Source organism: Desmodus rotundus, chromosome 1, assembly GCF_022682495.2.
Source record: "Desmodus rotundus isolate HL8 chromosome 1, HLdesRot8A.1, whole genome shotgun sequence".
In the NCBI taxonomy this organism is placed as follows: Eukaryota; Metazoa; Chordata; class Mammalia; order Chiroptera; family Phyllostomidae; genus Desmodus; species Desmodus rotundus.
Genome location: NC_071387.1, coordinates 149,444,374 through 149,463,631, shown reverse-complemented (window position 1 = coordinate 149,463,631; position 19,258 = coordinate 149,444,374). Strand labels below are relative to the sequence as shown.

The following is a 19,258-nucleotide window of genomic DNA, read 5'->3' as shown; positions in this document are numbered from 1 at the left end:
CATTTAAGCTTTCCCTGTACTCTCTGTTCCCCTTCCATTGTGTTATGATTTTAAAAAGCCAACTAATTAGTATTGCTGGAGTCACATATGTATATGATGAGCCATTGATAGCTTTGAGATGAGAACTTATTAAAATGCTTCAGTTATATTTCTATGAGCAACACAGGAAGAGTAAAAAAAAATCCTGTTTTTTCAACTCTCATGGCAAATGACTCATCATTTCCTCTTCAAGGAGGGCAACCTCATCTCATTCCTCTTCCCTGCATATTACCTATAGATGTTGCCATCTTGGAAGCAGCAAAAAAAAGAAAGAAAGAAAAAAGAAACAATAGCATCAAAAGGAGGTGCTATTTCTAGGAGTAATCAGATCATCACTGAGCTGCTTGGGCCATGCTTCTTTTTTTTTTTTTTTTTTTATAGCTTTTTATTGAAAGACAAAAACATAAAAGCAAGCTGGGAAAGGGGAAATACAAGAACATGGGGACCCTCCCCCAGACTCTACCCTGATTCCCATGAACATCAGGGAGAAAGATAGGAACCCAGAAAGGAAAACAAAGGAGGGTCTTAATCGACCCTTAATCTTAAACGACCAGGCTAGGGCCTGCTCCACAACCAGATCCTCTGTCACTGCCAAGGGCCAGGGAAGGAAGCAGGGACACCCTCTATCTACCAGATGTCTGCTAAGGTCCACCTGCCTGGCTTGCCTCAGGCCTCCAGGAGCTTCCCCAGGAAGCGGAAGTTGAGGATCTTGAGCTGTTCATCAAGGTCCATGCGGACGATGCCGTCCTCACCACGGATGCTCAGCAGGACACCTGTGGCTTCCCAATCCTCACCCAGGATCACCTTCACCTTGTTGTTCTTGGTGGGGGTGATGGGCTCCAGGTGCTCACTGGAGATGCTGACAACTTTCTCACTGTCCTTCAGGTACATGGAGTACATGCCTCCCGTGACACTGCGGATGACACCTGTCTGCCCCACCACCTGCGTATCCAGGTAGGTGTTCTGCACCTTCACCTGGATGTCAGTGGTTACCCAGTCCCTGGAGTTCTGCTCAATGCCTGAGCCCAGTGTGTGCAGGTTGTAGCCACCAGGGGAGGGGGCTCCAGGTGTCACTGGACTGTAACCAACGGGGCTTGGGCTTGGGCTAGCCTGATAGGACATGGGTGAGGGTGTAGGATGGTAGCTAGCCGGAGAGTGGGGTGTTCTGGTAGCCGGCTGGACTTGGTGCCATCTGGTGGTAGCTCTGGGGGCTAGGGCTGGGCTGGTAGGAGCCTTGTGGAGAGGGAGCAGCATAGGGGGAAAACTGGTCTGTGTTGTACATGGCTGGTGTCCCTGGCGTCTGTGGGTTGTACTGTGGGTTAACCTGTGGGGATGAGGGGTCTGGGTAGCCAGGTGTTTGGGGATTGGGAGTATCCCCATAGGCCTGTGGTGTTCTTTCTCCCTCAGAAGCCCTTTCAGCACTCTTCCCCCATCAAAACTGTAGAGGTCTAATATGTTCGCTGATGTTTCTGAGAGGAGGAAGAATTTATATTGCACATCGTGCAGCAAAAGCTTCCTTTAAGTCCTCACTGATCATCTCAGCTCTTCCCCTAAACCATCTCTCTACAGCAGCAGCATCCACTCTTCCAGCCTCCCCTCACACTTAACCTCTCTCATCTCAGCCCCTCTAGCAAGCAGGCTCTTTTGGTTCTGTCCTGCAGAATCTCTGAAAACCCACTTCAGATCATGTAAACTACACACAAGGCAAACACGGATTAAACAACAGTCCACAAAAGAAAATGTTTCGTTAAACAAACCAAGGTCACCTGGAGTCCTTCAAGCTGTCCACTGAGCAGCTTCCTTTCCAACACAGCGGTAATCAGCTGCAGTGTCGGGTTCGAGGGATGGACTCGTTGATGGACACAAATACCAGTGAATTTGAAGCTGTTAGGAAAGGAGGTCAGTAAGTGGTAGTATGTACGGATACGATCCTTATATCATGACTAGAAGGAGAGTCCCTCTTTTCCTGTATTCATCTGTTAGAAGAAATAACGGTTGGAAGTCTTTTGGAATCCTACTTGCTTTGGGAAATCATTGAAAAACATGTTGATTTATAATAACAAAAATTGGGTCAGCAAAGTATATGACTAATTACCTTAAAAGCATTGTAAAGTATTATTAAACTTTGGAACATCCCTTGATTCATAATTGATAATATAACTGGAATCAGTGGGAAAACCAGAAAATCTTCAAATAGGTATAAAATGGCCCTAGACAAACCTCAACCTTAAATGTTTGTAATGTCTGTCTTTTAAAATCAAAACAAACAAACAAAAGAATATTGAATTACTCTATGACCAGCCACACACAAGACTTTCCACACCTTGCTCAGCTACATGATCTTCTGCTCACACGTTGACTGACCTCTGGAACACTGTCTCTGTTTCACACTGTTGGATAGAAACATCACGTTACCACACTCTGGAAGCCTGGGGCTCAAAAATTTTTTTTAAGATATTAAAGATCAAAATTCAATAGGCAGTGAATCATAGAGGCATTGTTTTTAATGGTTCTTCTGCTGTCATATCACCTTAGTAGGAAGCTCTTCCTACTTGGTCAATATGGTGACAATGCATCATTCTGAATTTAATATGAAAAAGGCCCCAGAATTTCATTATAATGATCCTGCTGTGATGATCCCATCAACCCACTAATATTTGCAGTTAAAGTATATACAGACTCTTGCCTTCTTATTTGGATATTCTCATAAAATATGTATGAAAACCAGCATGGCAAATGTCAAAATATCACCATTTTTGAAATTCAGCAGGACTGAGTCATGGTGTTCAAAATTCGAGAAAACTAGTCAAAGTCTTAGGATAACATGCCTAAGCCTGTTTGAATGAACAATGAAATAGATCCCTTTATAATGCCAGCTGTTTGAAAGTGAAAAGTCATGATATGGCAGCTTGTATCCTGACATTAGGTTATTAAATGTCTAAAATTTTATATATTGTTGATTAATTGGCTGCTTTATCATTATGAAGTGATGCTCTTTATCCTGAGTAATATTCTTTGCTCTAAAATGTACCTTTATGTTAATAGAGCCATTCCAGCTGTCTTTTGATTAGTGTTATATCATTTTCCATCCTTTAATTTATAACCTACTTAGGTCTTCATTTTAAAAGTTTGGTCTTCCTTTTTTATGTGATCTAAAAATCTCTGCCTTTAATGGTATATTTACACCATTTGCATTTAATGTCGACATGGGCATCTTTGGGTTTGAATCTGCCACCTTGTTTTCTATTTTGACCTATCTGTTCTGTTTTAAATAGTTTCATGGATGATTTAAATATTTCATGGTTTAATTTTACCTCATTTTTTGGCTTATTAGATAAAACCTTTTGTTCTTATTTTAATGGTTGTTTTGGGATTTATAGTATACATCTTTATTTTATCACAGTGTAGCTTTAACTAGTATAAAAAAAATCTTACAATAGTTTATCCCCATTTCTCCCCTCCTGGCCTTTATGCTGATGTTGGCATATAACTTGTACATGTATGATAAATTCCACAACACATTTTTCTGTTTCAAACAGTTGATTATTTTTAAAACAGATTTAAATAACAAGAACTACTTCAGCCCACGCAGTTAGCATTTCCAGTGCTTCTCACTCCCTTGAATAGATCCGGATTTCCACATGGTATCATTCTCCTGCCTGGGGACCTTATTTAACAATTCTTGTACGGCATATGTGCTGTTGATGGATTCTTTCAAGCTTTCTAAGTCTGAAAAAGTATTTATTTCACCTTCTTTTTGTTCTCCCAGTAACTTTTTAAATTAATAGACTTTATTTTTAGAATTGTTTTAGATTTACTGAAAAAAATAAGAAAATAATACAGCAAGTTCTCATATCCCCATAGTATCCCCTATTATTAGCATTTTATATTAATATGGTACATTTGTTATAATTAATGAAACAATATTTAATAGGTTATCATCTCTTTATTACTGACTTGCCATTATTAGCTAGAATATGTAGTTTATTCAGATTTCCTTAGCGCTTACTGACTGTCCTTACTCGGTTTCGGGATCCCACCTAAGACACAGCATAACTTACAGATCCCAGGTTTCCCTGGACTCCTCTTGGCTGTGACAGTTTCTCAGAACTTCCTTGTCTTTGATGATCGTGGCAGTTTTGAGGGGTATTGATCAGGTGTATTGCAGGATGCTCCTCTAAATTGTCTGATACTTTCTTTCAGGATTAGACTGGGATAATCAATTTTGGGGAAAAAGAGCACAGAGGTAAAGTGCCATTTCTATTGTACCATATCAAAGACATACATACGCTCAATGGGATTTAGCACTGCTGATGTTCTCCTTGGTCACCTGCCTGAAGCAGAGCTTGTCAGGCTTCTCTGCCATAGGGTTACCTTTTCCCTCCTCCCCATACTGTGCTCTTTAGAAGGAAGTCATAATACACAGAACACACCTAAGGAATGAGGACTTATGCTCTATCTTCTTTAAGGGAGAGTATCGATATAATTTATCTGGAATTCTTCTTTACAAGAACAATTACCTCATAATTTATTTATATCAGTATGGGCTCATGAATACCTACTTTATATTTTCTATTATAATACAATACTACTTTTGTTTTGCTTTAGTTTTCCCAGCCTTAGCTATGGGGAGTTCTTTCAGTTGGCTCCTATGCCCCATTCATATACATCAATGTGGTTGCATATTTGTTTCTGAGCAAATAATTATTGCTGGCAGTAAGAGATGCCAAGCTGCTCCAGTCCTTGTTAACAGTCATTTCTCTAAGGAGCCCTCTTTCCTCCTATTGGAAATAGCTTTATGAACCAAGATCAGGGTTGCTAGGTGTGCTCATGCTAATGGGATGTCATTTCATTTAGGCCATTTCAACTGACAGAGCAAAGAAATGTGTGCATACTAACATGTATTTATACACATATCTATAAACAGTTCTATTTGTAATCATCTATATCTATATTAAATCAACTTATGTACTTCCAATCCTCAACCAGACAAGAGAACGAGATTCCCCTCTAATCAGGGATTTGGGATCTATGGATTGACTTAGGTCTAGAAACTGGATGAGATTCCCCACTGTGATTACTTAAGTCAGGTTTTTGACAACCATTGTTACAGCTTTATATGTTATGTAGATCAGCCAATACTGTAATAGATTGCCCATGTAGGGCACTAGGGACACCGTGATCAATTAGTTCTCATCATCCCCATTGAATTAGAGAACCCGTTTCAGTGGCAGTAACCCCTATGGTCACACCCTGCCCACAAAGATGAACAACCACAGAGTTTTCAAGGATGCAGGTGCTCCTCTCTCTAATTTATTTCTCAATGCCTCATTCAGGGCAGTATCTTCTGAGTAGGATTGCCAGATTTGGCAAAAAGAGAACAAAGATGTCCAGATAAATTTGAATTTCAGGTAAATAACAAAAGAAAATTAGTATAAATTTTTATACTAATATACTAATTTTTAGTATAAGTATGTTCCTGCTCTGGCCCTGAGATTTTCCCAGGCCAAAGCTAGCTCACAGCTGGCAGGCAGAGTCTGACTGGTAAGCAGGAAGTCCTCCACAGGAGGGTCAGCAGGCTGAAGCTGGTAGGCAGGAAGCTGAACCTAGGAAATCATGCCACCAGGGTGATAGCAGGTTAAGATCCAGTGGACAGACAGCCATAGATTGGGCCAGGAAAGCTTGAAGGTAAACATCACTGGGTGACTTGCAGGCCAAGAAAATTACAAGGAACCAGGAAGAGAAGTCCCTTCCTTCTGCAGTGACTCTCTTGCACCGTCTACTGGCAAGGGAGGAGCAATTACAGGAGCCAGCTCTAATCTCTCTGGGAGGAGAATGAAGGATATAGATCTGGCTTTAATTGACTCAGATACAAATAATAAAATTCTGTGTTACTAGCACGTGATAGAAACATACACATCAATGGAACAGATCAAAACCACCAAAATTGACTTAAATATACTCTGGCACTTGGCATATGAAAAATTAGGCATTTCAAATAATTGGGGGGAAATAGATTATTTAAAAATTGGTGTTAAAAATAGCAGAAGGGCCATTTGCAAAAATAAATTGAACTAGATCCTCATTTTACTTCTTCTACTAAAATTGTAGTAGATTACAACTTAGGTGTTCAAAAAATTAAAACATAAAAACACATGGGAATTAAACATATGTAAAATCCCAGTGGAAAAGTCTTTTTCAGTCTGACTGAAAACTTAGAAGTCATTAACAAAAAATTTCCTACACTAAAGAAATATATAGGGTAAAATATTTTGAAAAGTCAGAGGGGAAATTACGACTGAGAAAAATGCTTGCAACTTATATCACAGACAAATCAGTAAAAAAGGGATGATAACCTATTAAATTATTTGCAAAGTTACATGAACAAATATTTCATAGAAAAAATGATACGAATGCTTCTGTATTGTATAAAAATGCTCATCATAAGGTAAATATAACTTTCACTCATAACTAAGTAAATATAAATTAAAACTGCAATGAAATGCAAGTTCTTACCTCTCAAACTGAAGCACTGAGCAAAAAGTAGTATAACACATTGCATCGTAAAGGTGTGGGAAATGAACTCCCATACATATTGGGCTGGAGTAAAATACGGTGCAACTTGGATCATAGACAGTTTTGCAAAATTATTAAAATTGCATGTATGTACACTATTCCACTCAGCACTTGCACTTCTACAAGTTTTACTATAGATAGACTTGCACTCATTGCTTGTTAGAGCAAAAGCTTGAAAACTACCTCAGTGTCTGCTATGGTCTGATTGTGTCTCCTCAAAATTCTTATGTTGAAATCCTAACCCCCAAAGATGATGGTATTAGTAGGTGGGGTCTTTAGGAGGTGCTTAGGCCATGAGGGTGGAGGCTTCACTAAGGGCACTAATGCGATTATTTCATTCTTAGACATTCTTAGACAGCTCACAGAGACCCCTCACTCCTACCACGTGAGGACACAACAAGAAGGTGCCAGCTGTGAACCAGAAAGAGGGCCCTCATTTGACCCTGCTGGCACGCTGACCTTGGACTTGCAGCTTCCGGAACTGTGAGAAGTATATTTCTGTTGTCTAGTCTGTGCTGTTTTGCTCCAGCGGTCTGAACAGATTAAGACAATGTCCATTAAAGGGATTGGTTAAGTGCTTATGGTATCCCCATTCAAGGAATACTATATGGGTCATTTTAAAAATGAGGTGGCTTATTCTCATTTGGAATGTGGGATGATGTCCAAGAAATATTTCTAAGTGAAAAAAATTGAAGTGCAGAAAGTATACATAGTATTTCCATGAATATGTGTATCTACAAGCATGGGATCCCTGGAAGGAGACACAAGACGTTGGTAATGGTGGCCTTCTCCAAGGAGGTGAACGCTGAGTTGTTGGGAGAGGGAGTGAGGCATGCTTGAACTGTGTCCATAGTTAGATACTTTTTGACTTTTGTATAATGTTATGTGTATTACCTATACAAAAACATGAGATTTCTGTCAAAGTGTTTAAAGATTACAGTATACTGGTGATGCTCACTACTGCAATTACTAGATTCCATTGTTGGTTAGATTTTAAGGAACGCAGTTTGGCAAGGAGCCTCTTCCCCATACCAAGCCTGCCGTCCCTGTTCAAGGGTCCGGGCAGAGGACTTTGGTCAGGTCCCTGGAACCTACACAGACCCATGTCCTGATCTGATCTGCATGTTTCTTTGCATTTGGCTGACCGTGTTGGCAACACTCTTTGCTGTGAGCAGTCTGTGGAGAGCATTCATCTTGGAAGGTCTTGCTTGAATTTCTGGGCTATGCAGTGATGCAGGCTCAGTAGGAAAGGCCATTCCTAGACCATTATAGTCACAATTTTGGTTCCACAAGAGGCTCTGCTTCATTATGCATTTCATAAATAACACTGTCTTCTACATAATGGCTTCAGAAGGCTGTCATCTGTACTTCTGAACAGTGATTGGTATGCAAGAGTGAGATATGCTTTTATTAACCCTGCAGAATCACCAAAAACCTTAGTTTTATAGGCAATAGGTGCAGTAAGGGATCCTTTTATGCCCTACCAACTGTAAGGAACATAGGACATTTTTCTTCAGTATCTTTTTCTTTATTTGCTTTGGAAATTAAAGGATGACTCTCACAATGTGTCGTTTCAAGAGAAAAGGTGAATTGACCATATGATCTTCAAAATCAACTTTTTCACTTGGGTCTGCTCTGATTCCAAAGACTATTTTCTGAAGCTGGCTTTGTTTTCCAGGGTTTTTTTTTTTTCTTTTTTGAAACAGAGCCCATCCTGATGTCAAGAAAATATTTTCAGTTCAAAAGGATTAATACATTTGGAAAGAGCAAGCAGGCTTTCCACCAGATAAGCCTTTGCTGTGATGAAAGTCCTTCGGCCTGACTTCAGCTCTGAATCACAAGGCATTCAACTGGAGAACACAGGCGTTAAGACACCAACTTAAAGCATCCCCTCCCCTGGGACGTATCTGCCCATTCACCCAAGCTTACTTACCCTCTCCTTCCTCTGAACTTTCAAAATATGCCCATACCTCCAGCATTTGCATACACATTCGTCCCTCCCAATTGGACCCCTCCCTCTAGCTAAACCTGCAGCTAAATGTGCTGTTTAACATGATGCTTGGCCTATTCTAATCACTCTTCAATTAAATGAATGAGTGAGTAAATGAAATGGTACTGAGCCTACTGAGAAGGAAGCATTTAAATAGGTGGACCCCTGGGTGAGTCAGGGAGGGGGCACCGAAAGCAAACTGCCTAATTTTTCTGGAGCCGGCCAGCCAGCCAGCCTGGAGAATGTGCAGAACAAGTACATGAGAGCTCTGTAATCTCCCCACGAGATGCACAGGGGAGAGGGGAATACCTGCCCCCCCCACAGGGTAATTGGTGCTCAAATCAAACCTGGAAATCCTATATTCACTCTCCTTTTTAGGGGGAAACACTGTCTGTCTAGGTAGAATTTCAACAGATGTATTCCCAACTGGCTTTATTATCATGACCCAAATATAAATATCATGGCAGGAGCCCATGAGGTGGGAGCACAATTTATTCTAACTGAAAATAGAGGTGGAAAGCATCAGCCTTAGTATCCTTGATACTAGAGTGGGGTTGCCACAGCAACCAGCTGAGTCACTAATGAAAAAAGAACAGTTGCACTATGACTAGGCTGACATTCTGTGACATTCTCTTATTTTACTGTAGCTCTAATGATGTCTTCAGTAGGAATGACAAAGAGAAAGTGTCTGACCTCTCTATTAAACCTGCAGCTGCCTTGACACTCTCTGCCTTTAGCTTAATGAATGTGAATTTCTGTGTGCAAATTCGGCCTTGGAGAAAAGCACTTTAGGAATTTTTCTGATTCGTATATTAAACTTGTTGATTCTATTGTTCCTTTAATGCAGTCCCTTCTCTTCCCAATTAAGATGAGCCTGAAAAGCAAAACAGGAAAGGAAACAAATAGTGAAAAAATGTGATGGGGGGGATGCTAATCCATCACCTATGATGAGAAACGGAAGAAAACAATCAAAAGCAGTTTCTGCCCCTTCTCCAAACAGGATGGTCCACAGACAATGCAGCAAGAAAGCTAGGAACCTCTGCAAAGACAGAGGGATCTGCTGGGTATGATCTGAGAGCTTCATGCTCCACACACTCACTCACCGGCCGCCACAGTCAGAGCACTGAGCCAGGCGCTGTGGGTGTTACAGAGATAGGATGTCCTCAAGCCATTTAAAGCTACAGCTGAAGCAGGGGTGAGAAGCTTCAGTAACTTAAAATGTGAACCGCATGTGACGCCTACCACTGCCGGGAAACACGTGCAGGAACCGGCACATTTATAATTGTAAGTTTTAAAAATTGGAGTTGATAAGATAAAAGACTGCCATAACTTCGAGTATACAAAAGAAGTTTAAAAATAAAACCGATCAAGACACTGTTACTGAGTTTGTAAAACAGTGCAAATGCTTTATCTTTTTTTTTTATTTTCCCAAATGTACTTGTTTGCAAACATATGAACTTGTTTGAAGCCCAATATTGGGTTGTTTTCATCTGCACAAGAAGGGCCACAAGAACTGGTGTCAGCATTTGCTGCAAATTATGTGGGAGTTTCTGAATTCTAGTGTGGGCATACACATCTCTTCACCAGCAGGAAAGAAGCGAGCTCATTCATTATTAAAGCAGCCTTCTAGCTATTCTCTTTCGTCAGTATAACACTGCTAGACTAATTTTCTTACTCTATGACTTGAATCCCGTTATTCTCCTCCTCAAGATCTTAACTGACCGCTTTCACCATGTCATTCTCCTAGTGAAGGACAATGGTTCCCCTGCAAGACCAACTGCACCCAGTTCTGCTCCCTGACTTGAAATGCCCTTCACAGCTCAGCCCCAACATACCCATCCACACGCATGTCTATTCCCCCCAGCGCCAACCCCTCCTTCCTGTCAAGCTGGCTCCTGCCTGCCCACAAAGTGGCATTACTAATTCTCAACTCCATCACTTTCCCTCTACCTGTGCAATCCTGACGCCCCCTTCATGAGACGGTCAGAGCCACTTCGTCCGTAAGGGTCTCTGAATGGCTGTTGCTTTTGTAAACAGAGGCCCCCACTCATTGCACTACTTGCCCTCTTCCTAACATTTTGTTGACCAAATTGTTTGCCCCTTGAGAGCAGGCCTACATCGTATCTTTCTTTTCATGTATGTATTCTCCTAGTTCCTGTACAGTCAGCCACGCCAAAACACACTCATTCAATAAGCATCTACGAGCCTGAGGCCAGGGGAGAGCTAATGCAGCGTCAAGCACATAGAGGGGGTGATCCTGGCACAGGGGTTTGGAAGCAGACAGTATAGACGTTTTGGAGTCACCTATGGATTTGGGTACTTAATGAACCCTGCTTGGGACAGAGCTTCAGTCTCATGGGCAGGAAGGGACTGCAGAGATGGGGGTGGGGGCAGGTGACATTCTTTTTTCTGACTTAACCAGAGCAGCTTTGCTTAATTCTATTCTATGGATTTAGATTTCTTGGACTTTGGGCTAAATTTTCTTTTGAAGTAAGGGCTCTTCATGCTGAACAACATTTGGAAACCTCTTTTCCAGGTATAGGAGAGCCTTTAGTGTTTGTAACTGGGGAGGGAAAAGCAGGTTTTGGCTCTGAGTCAAGGCTGACCCCACACCAGAAGCCAATATGTTGCTCAGCCCTTAGGAGGCTTCTGCACCAGCAGCAGCAGACGTCCCTGGTGGGTGTTCTTTCACTGTTTGTTTGCTATTAAGAGATAGAAGGTAGAGGAACTACTACTATAAAGGACACATGGACAAAATCAAGAGGGAGGGTGGAGGTGGGGGAGGGAGGGGGGTTCAACTGGGGTGGGGTGGAGTGGAGTGGAGGGATGGGGAGAAAAAACACACAACTGTAATTGAATAACAATAAAAAATTAAAATTAAAAAAAGGAAAAAAATAGAGATAGAAGGTAAATATGGTTGAATTATCTCTTTAATACTGACAGGGTTTGGGGAGTGTTCTGGCATTATATTTTGCAATCATTTACCAAGAAATAAGGTGCTTCCTTCCTTATTCTTTCTGTGCATCTTTCTTTTGTTTTCATGGGGGGATGTCTTTCTTGGCTCGTCACACAAGGAAGTATTTTAAAGGACTGGTAAAAGACAACTAAAAATGAATCTCTATCAACATGTATAACAACTAAATCTGTACTTATGTAGAATATTATTAAGAAAAGACATGCAGAAGGGACAGCGGAAGTTGTGTGGAAAGGGAATAATGTATGTATGAGAAATCAGCACAGAATCGGCCTTTTCTCTGTGTCAGAGCCAAAAATAGAAGTGCGTGCTGGTAAGAGCTGCAGCTACCCTCTGTACAGACCGAGTCTCCTCTGGACGCCGCTGCTGCAGATGCCAGCCTAGGGCTGCCGCCCCTCAGCTGTTGCCGTGACACATTTTAAGGTAACGAGTGGAAGAAACTTCCTGAGGTTTCTGGGAGCCAAACCAATAGGAACAAACTTGATTTTATAGAACACCTCCATGCTGAAACAGACATTCAAAAAAGCATCCCTAACACTGCCTCCCCTGAAAGAAACAGACACAGTGAGAGACCTCTCACTCAGAGATCTGTTTCTGCCACAGAAATGTGACATTCGTGGCGATCGGGAAGAAGTATCGTGTCAGAGTGGGAAGTATTCATGCTTGGAAGTCAGGTGGTGCTATGTTCAAATCCTGGCTCAGCCACTTGAAGGTAAGAAACAGAAAATAGGAATACTTATTTTGCTCCCTGTGACTTGTACACAGAAAGTCTGTGGGGAAACCCACTCAACACCTTATCTCTGAGCACTAGAGGCCAGCCCCACCCTGCTGTCCTTGTAAGCCACATCTCTCTGTGCCTATCACCCCGTTTCAAACAGCACTGTGGTTGAGAACTACAAGTTTATGAATTTGTCTGACTGCCAAGGCCGTGAAATCCTTAAGATCCTTGGAAAAGCGCTGTGTCTCGTTCACCACGGAGCATCGTGTGCTGAACAGATGTCCTGGTCTTCTCTTCCCCCACCCCCTCTAACTATAGCTGACTTGGGCATCAAAACAAGGCTTGCATGGGTACCTTGGCTGAAAATAGAGCTTACTTGCTGCTAGTCTCTGCACTTTGGACAGGCTTACTGTTTCCCCCAGCATGTGCGAGCCAGGAGAGCAGCTGTGAGCCTGTCAGAGCTGAGGGAGCTCTGTGTTTGTCTACCGAGTGTCTGCAGTCCTGGGGGGTATGGCTCACAGCACCACGCAGAGCCTGGTGGGAGCTGGTGAGACAACAGGAAGAAAGGTTAAATGAATAACAAGTGTATCCAGGACAAAACAGAAATAAACTAGACGGGAACAAGTGGTGACAGGAACAAGTTACTTGATGACTCATTGGGGAGAGGGACAAAAGCTGTGATACTGAAGGACAAGGAGGAGCAACACATGATGTAGGAAACTGCTGTGGGTGCTGAGTCTACCCCATAAGATGATTTTTTTCTTTTTATCTTTTATGGTTTGTGCCCTTGAACTGTGCATTGGGTGTGATTATTCAAATAGTTAAGAGCCAGATGGTATTCTACTATATCTCTATGGGAGGTCCCACAGGACTGAAATTTGAGTTTTAAGGCATTTTTTGTTACCTTACAACTGAATTTTCTTGATTTGTCTTTTTATGCTTTTTTACAGAATGACAAGCACAGATCATAAATATAAATGTACAAGCTGATGAATGTTGACTAAGGCACATACCCATGTAGCCTGTGCTACAAACAAGATGGAAAATATTGACATCCACTTAGAGAGTCCCCATGTGCCCCTTCCCAGACAATCCCACCCACCACTCCCTCAAGCAAGCACTTCTCTGATTTCCGTCATGCTGGGTTACATTAGCCTGCTGGGGAGGGTCATCTAGATGGAATCGTAGCACATACCCTTCCTGGCCTCTTTTCATCAGCATGATGCCTCTGAGATTTTTCCATGACATATGCATTAGCATTTCATGAAATGCATTATTGTTAATGTCGAGTAGCATTGCACTGCAAATATACAAAATTTGTTATCCGAACCCTCCTATATTTTCTCCTTTTCTAATCGAATTAATTAGTTTGTTCCTATTGGATTTTGTTAATTCTTTATATATTCAAGATACTATTCCTATATTGACTACATGGTCTGCAAATATTTTTCTCCCATTGTCTAGCTTATCTTTTCATCTTTTTAACAAGGGCTTCACAGAGCAATAGTTTTATTTTGGTGAGATCCAATGTATCAATATTTCCTGTTATGGATTATACAGTCTGTGTCAAGTCTGAGAACTCTTTGCTTACCCCTAGATTCCTAAAATTTTCTCCTGCTTTTTTTTCTAAAAGTTTCATAATTTCACATTTTACATTTATGTCCATTTTTGGTTAATTTTTGTATGACATATAAAGTTTAAGTCAAGATTTATCTTTTTTTCCCATGGATGTTCAATGGCTCCAGCATTGTTTTGTTGAAAAGGTAATAGTTTATCTATTAAATTATTTTTGCACCTTTGTCAAAAACTAGATCAGCATATTCGTGTGGGTCTATTGCTGGGTTCCCTATTATGTTCTATTAATGTATGTGTCTGTCCCTTTCTCTGTGCCTTTCCAAATAAATGGTTGACTAAGCTCATTTATTAAGTAAATAAATGTATACATACATAATAAATAACCAACCTTGCTAGGATTTTGACAGAAATTGCATTAAAATACAGATCACTTTTAGGAGAATTGGAATCTTTAGTCTATTGAGTCTTCCAATCCAGAAACGTGGCAACTCCCTCCATTTATTTAGATCTTTTCTGATTTCTTTCATCAGCATCTTGTAATTTGTAGTGTACAGACCCAGTACTTATTTTGGTAAGTGTATACTGAAGTATTTTATTCTTTGGAATAATTATAATGGTGTTGCATTTTTAATTTCAGTTTCACACCTTATTGTTAGTATATAAATATGAGAATGACCCGTGCATGTCGATCTCATATGCTGTGCCCTTGCTGAACTCACTTAGTTCTTGGAGGGTTTTTGTGTGTGTGTTTGCCTGGGGATTTCTTGGAATTTTCTACACATACATCACGTCATCTGCAAGCAGAAATAGTTTTATAATATTCCTTCCCAATTTGTATTTTTTTATTTCTTTTTTCAACTTATTGCAGTGTCTAGATGTTCCAGTACTGTGTTGCCTAGGAGTGGTCCATGTGAGCGAACACCCTGACCTCGTTCCTGGCCATAGGGGAAGAGCATTTAGTCCTTCACGATTAAGCGTGATGATAGCTGTAGGATTTTTATAGACGCTGCTTATTAAGGTGAAGTACCTTAACTTACTGAAAGTTGTTATAATAAATGATGTTAGATTCTGTTAAATACTTTTTCTGTGGCAATTAATATAACCATATAATTTTTCTTGATTTACATAAACTTGGTTGATATGATGGATCACTTTGATAGATTTTGAAATGATGAACCAGCTTTTGCATACCAAGAATAAGTTCACTTAGTCATGGTGTATACTTCTTTTAAATAATTTTTAGGTTTCATTTGAGAGCTTTTCTTTTTTTGTCTAAAGACATGAGAGATATTGGTCTGTAGTTTTTTTGTGTGTTCATTATTTGACTGCTTTTGATATCAGGATAATACTGGTCTGATAAAATAAGTTGGAAAGTATTCCCTCTTTAAATTTTCTGAAAAGATTGTGTAAAATTGGTGTTAATTCTTCTTTAAGTGTTTGGTGGAATTATCCAGTTAAATCATCTGGGCCTAGAGATTCCTTTCGAAAGCTATAATGAAACGAATACAATGAAATGTACTGGGAATAAGGGTGAAACCTTTTATTTAGGTACAAATGTCTGTTAATAAATATAGAAATAAGGAAATAATTTAACAATAGTTTATTTGAAGGCAGAATAAAGAACTTAGTTATTGTGACCTAAAAAGCTATGATAATCTTAATATAAATACCAGAGCCAGGAGCAAGAATTAAAGGCCCTCCATGCTCTGTGGCAGTCTTTCTCAAAATCCACCGTGTATGAAGATTACTGGGGCATCCTGTAAAGCCAAGGATTCTGATTTATAAGGCCTGTGATAGGACTCGAGAGACTGCAGTCTAACCATCTCCAGATGATGCCGGTTCTGTTGGTCAGTGGACCACACTGTGTGGCCCCGCTGTGCAGGTCACTTCTAGGATGAGGCATTCATTTATGAGCAAGCAGCACATCTTAAGAGAATCATAGAGAAATAAACTTGTTCAGAGAAGATAAGGCAGGACAGATGTTAAAACTTAGTTCCATGAGTACCAGTAGAAAGGTTAACCCTTAATCAATGAAGAGTTCCTTCAAATTGATAACATAAACCACCCAAAGAGAACAGGCAAACAATCAACAACAACAAATCACACAAGACCAAACGCAGACAACCGATGGACATGTATAAAGATGTCTGCCTTCAGCAGTGATCATGGCATGCAGATTGAAACAACCGAGATACTTTTTCAGCTCATGGAGAGGTAAAAGTTTAAAAGCTTGATAAAATCCAATGGGAAAATAGGCATTGTCATACCTTGTTGGTGCAATGTGAATTAGCACAATTTTTTTGTAAAGTAATCCAGCATTAGCTATTAAAGTAAAAAATGTGCACATAGACTTTGACTCAGTGATTCTACTTGGAGGAAGTCTTTGCTGCTGAAATAGCTCACAAAGATGGTTATCGCAACATCGTTGAGAAACACTCTTGGAAACAACCTGGATGTTTATCAATTAGTGATGGACTAGATTGTGCCTATGCAATGTAACAGAGAACTTGCTATGAATTCTCATCTTCCAAGGGTGGAGTGATAAAATAGGAAGCTTGTTGCACAAGAATGTTCAATCAGAGTCCATCAGAAATTCTATTTAGGGAATTCTTCTAGAGGCAAGACATAGTCTGCATGATTTTTAAGTTTCCTTCTGACTGTAAAATGCTACAGCTGTATAAACTAGGCACAATGACCTCTAATGAAAGAAAGAGAAGGAAGGAAGGATGGGAGGGAGGGAGGGGGGAAGGAAGGAAGGAGAAAGGAAAGGGAAGGGAAGGAAGGAAGAGGGAGGAAAAGGAAAGGAAGGAAAGAAAGAAAAGGAAGGAAGGTGAGTTTACCACCCCATTTTTAGCTGCTTTCCTCATTTTAGAATTGGGACTTTGGGACCAGGCTTAAGGCTGGGACATTTTCATTAGCATGCATAAAAGCCATAGACTAAAGCTATTTCATTTAGAGACATAAAAAATGAAGAAAACTGATTACTGGCTTCGCTTTCCCTAATTGTTGAAATGAAATCCATATTTCAAGAATGCCTCCTTTATATTCACAGTCACTAACAGAAAGTGACTAATTGTGACTGGGCAGGGACAGAGCATCAAATATCTGAGCATATGGATAAGGGACTCTCTGTGTGTCTGAGATCAATGGAGCCTGACGCCTGCTGCTTTGCCTGGAGTGCCGGCCAGCATAAATGCGCTCCGGAAGGGGAGGCCGCATCTCATCAGGCACTGGGGTGGGGGTGATGCCTTCACTTCCCTCCATTACTGGTCTGCAATTTGTGAACTTCCTCAGAGGGGCTTCTGGGGCCCAGCAAGCATTTGTTACTGTGTTTAAACTGTGTTTTAATAATTATTATTTATTATTTATAAAACTGTGTTTTAATAATTTTTAAACAATTTAGTTATTTTAAAGTAGTTATTTGAAAACTGTAATTAAAACTAATGAAAAAACACATTCTAATGTGATATATGCCAAATTTTAACATACTGGAAAACACCAAAATATTAATGTGCCTTCTGATTGATTGTCTGTTTAGTAAGTAAATATGAATATCAATGCTTAAACTAAATTTGTTGAAAAAGTACTCTTTTGGCCCTGGTTGGTGTGGCTCAGGGGATTAAGTGCTGGCCTTTGAACCAAGATGTCACCAGTTTGACTCTCAGGCAGGGCACACGCCTGGGTTTTGGGCCAGGTCCCCAGTAGGGGGCATGTGAGAGGCAACTGATTGATATATCTCTCACATATTGCTGTTTCTCTGCCTCTCTTTGTCCCTCCCTTCCCCTCTCTCTGAAAGTAAATAAATAAAATCTTTAAAAAATAAATAAAATAATTCTAATTTTAGAAAAGTACTGTTTTGCTTGGTTTGTGATACAATATAATATTTTACTTGGAAAATAGAAAATTAAACTGTAAAAATTTTTGATAATCACTGCCCCAAATCACAAGTTAGGGAAGACAGAAAAGTAAAGGTAAAAAGAGGGTAGCCTGAGAAATTACTGTTAGAATTATTAATTCATATATATCTCAAATCTCTAAATGGTCCTCACCTCCTTCAGAATATCCCACCTGAAAGCAAAAAGTTATTTATTCCACTTTAGAATATTTAAACAGATTTTGTTTCTTTTCAGAATCTGAGATAATGTTCTTCGCTCACTGTTTTCATTGTCATTTTGTGGGCGAGGGAGCTGGTGCTAGGAGCTGGAGCTGAGTTGAACGTTGGCGATGAGGGTTAATGTGAAGACTTGCATGACAGTTTCTGGTCAAAGGGCGGGGGCTCTCAAAACCTTCAATTCTTTTCCTGTTGCAGACATATTTTGAGAAATTAAATGAGCTAGGAAACTTTCCAGCATGTGATCTGGCGTTTGAGCACCTGGATTCAAATTCAATGTTCACCACCTTCAAGGTGAAATCTTTGCCTAGGTACTTGTTTAGGTGCTGCCTTGTCCTCCCTTTCTGCAAGATGGGGATAATAATAGCATTGACACCATAGGGTTCTCATAAAGATTGAAGGAAACCGTATATATAAAGTGCTTAGTTAGCATAGTCTGTGGCACACGATAAGCATTTCATAAATGTTAACACCATTGTTGTTTTTCTTTGTATATAATTTTTGCCCAAATTTACTATGAAAGCTATGGGTACCAAACAGAAAAATAAAGAAGAAGACTAAGTTCTTTAAAAGGTAACTATATTTGGAAATAAGATCTTTAAAGAGGTACTTAAGTTTAAAGTGGGCTGTCAGGGTGGGCTCTAATCCAATACAAGAAGAGATGAGGACACAGATAACATAGGCCAAGGGACAACCTCATAAAGATGCAGCAAGAAGGTGGCCATCTGCAAACCAAGGAAAGAAGCCCCAGAATGAAATCCATCCTACTGACCTTGATCTTGGATATCTAGCTTCAAGAACTGTGTGAGAAAATTAATTTCTGTTTTTAGGCTACCCGGTGTGAAGTATTGTTTTATAGTAGCCCTAGCATCCTAACACAGTGCACTGCTGAAGAAGCATCTGTTTTATACGGGATGTCTTCTAGACTCCATTATATCCAATTGGACCTCATGTTCTGATTACTATTTATCTTCTGTATTACCTCAGCCCTGATCTGTCCCCATTCTCACTGTCCCAGATTAGATCTTTATCATGTCTGTTTTAAAAAGATCTTATTTATATTTAGAGAGGGGGAGGGGAGGGAGAAAGAGAGGAAGAGAAACATCAGTGTGTGAGAGACACATCAATCAGTTGCCTCTCACACGCCCCCAGCCCAGGCATGTGTGAAGTGGGCACCTTTCAGTTTGCAGGCCGGCGCTCAATCCACTGAGCCACAGCAGCCAGGGCTTTATCATGTCTTGTCTGTAGTAGTCCCAGTTGATGTCACTGCCTTCA

At 40.3% G+C, this 19,258-nt stretch overlaps 1 protein-coding gene across 1 annotated transcript in view; it reads right to left on the bottom strand.

Annotated features, from left to right (window-relative positions):
• Positions 1 to 619: 619 nt before the first annotated feature.
• Positions 620 to 19,258, bottom strand: part of LOC112307497 (transcription elongation factor SPT5-like) — a 47,209-nt gene continuing 28,570 nt past the window's right edge. Inside the window, 2 exon segments of the mRNA XM_053918070.2 lie at positions 620 to 1,197; positions 1,199 to 1,462. Coding sequence (XP_053774045.1) covers positions 706 to 1,197; positions 1,199 to 1,462 — 756 coding nt within the window. The 3' untranslated portion in view covers positions 620 to 705.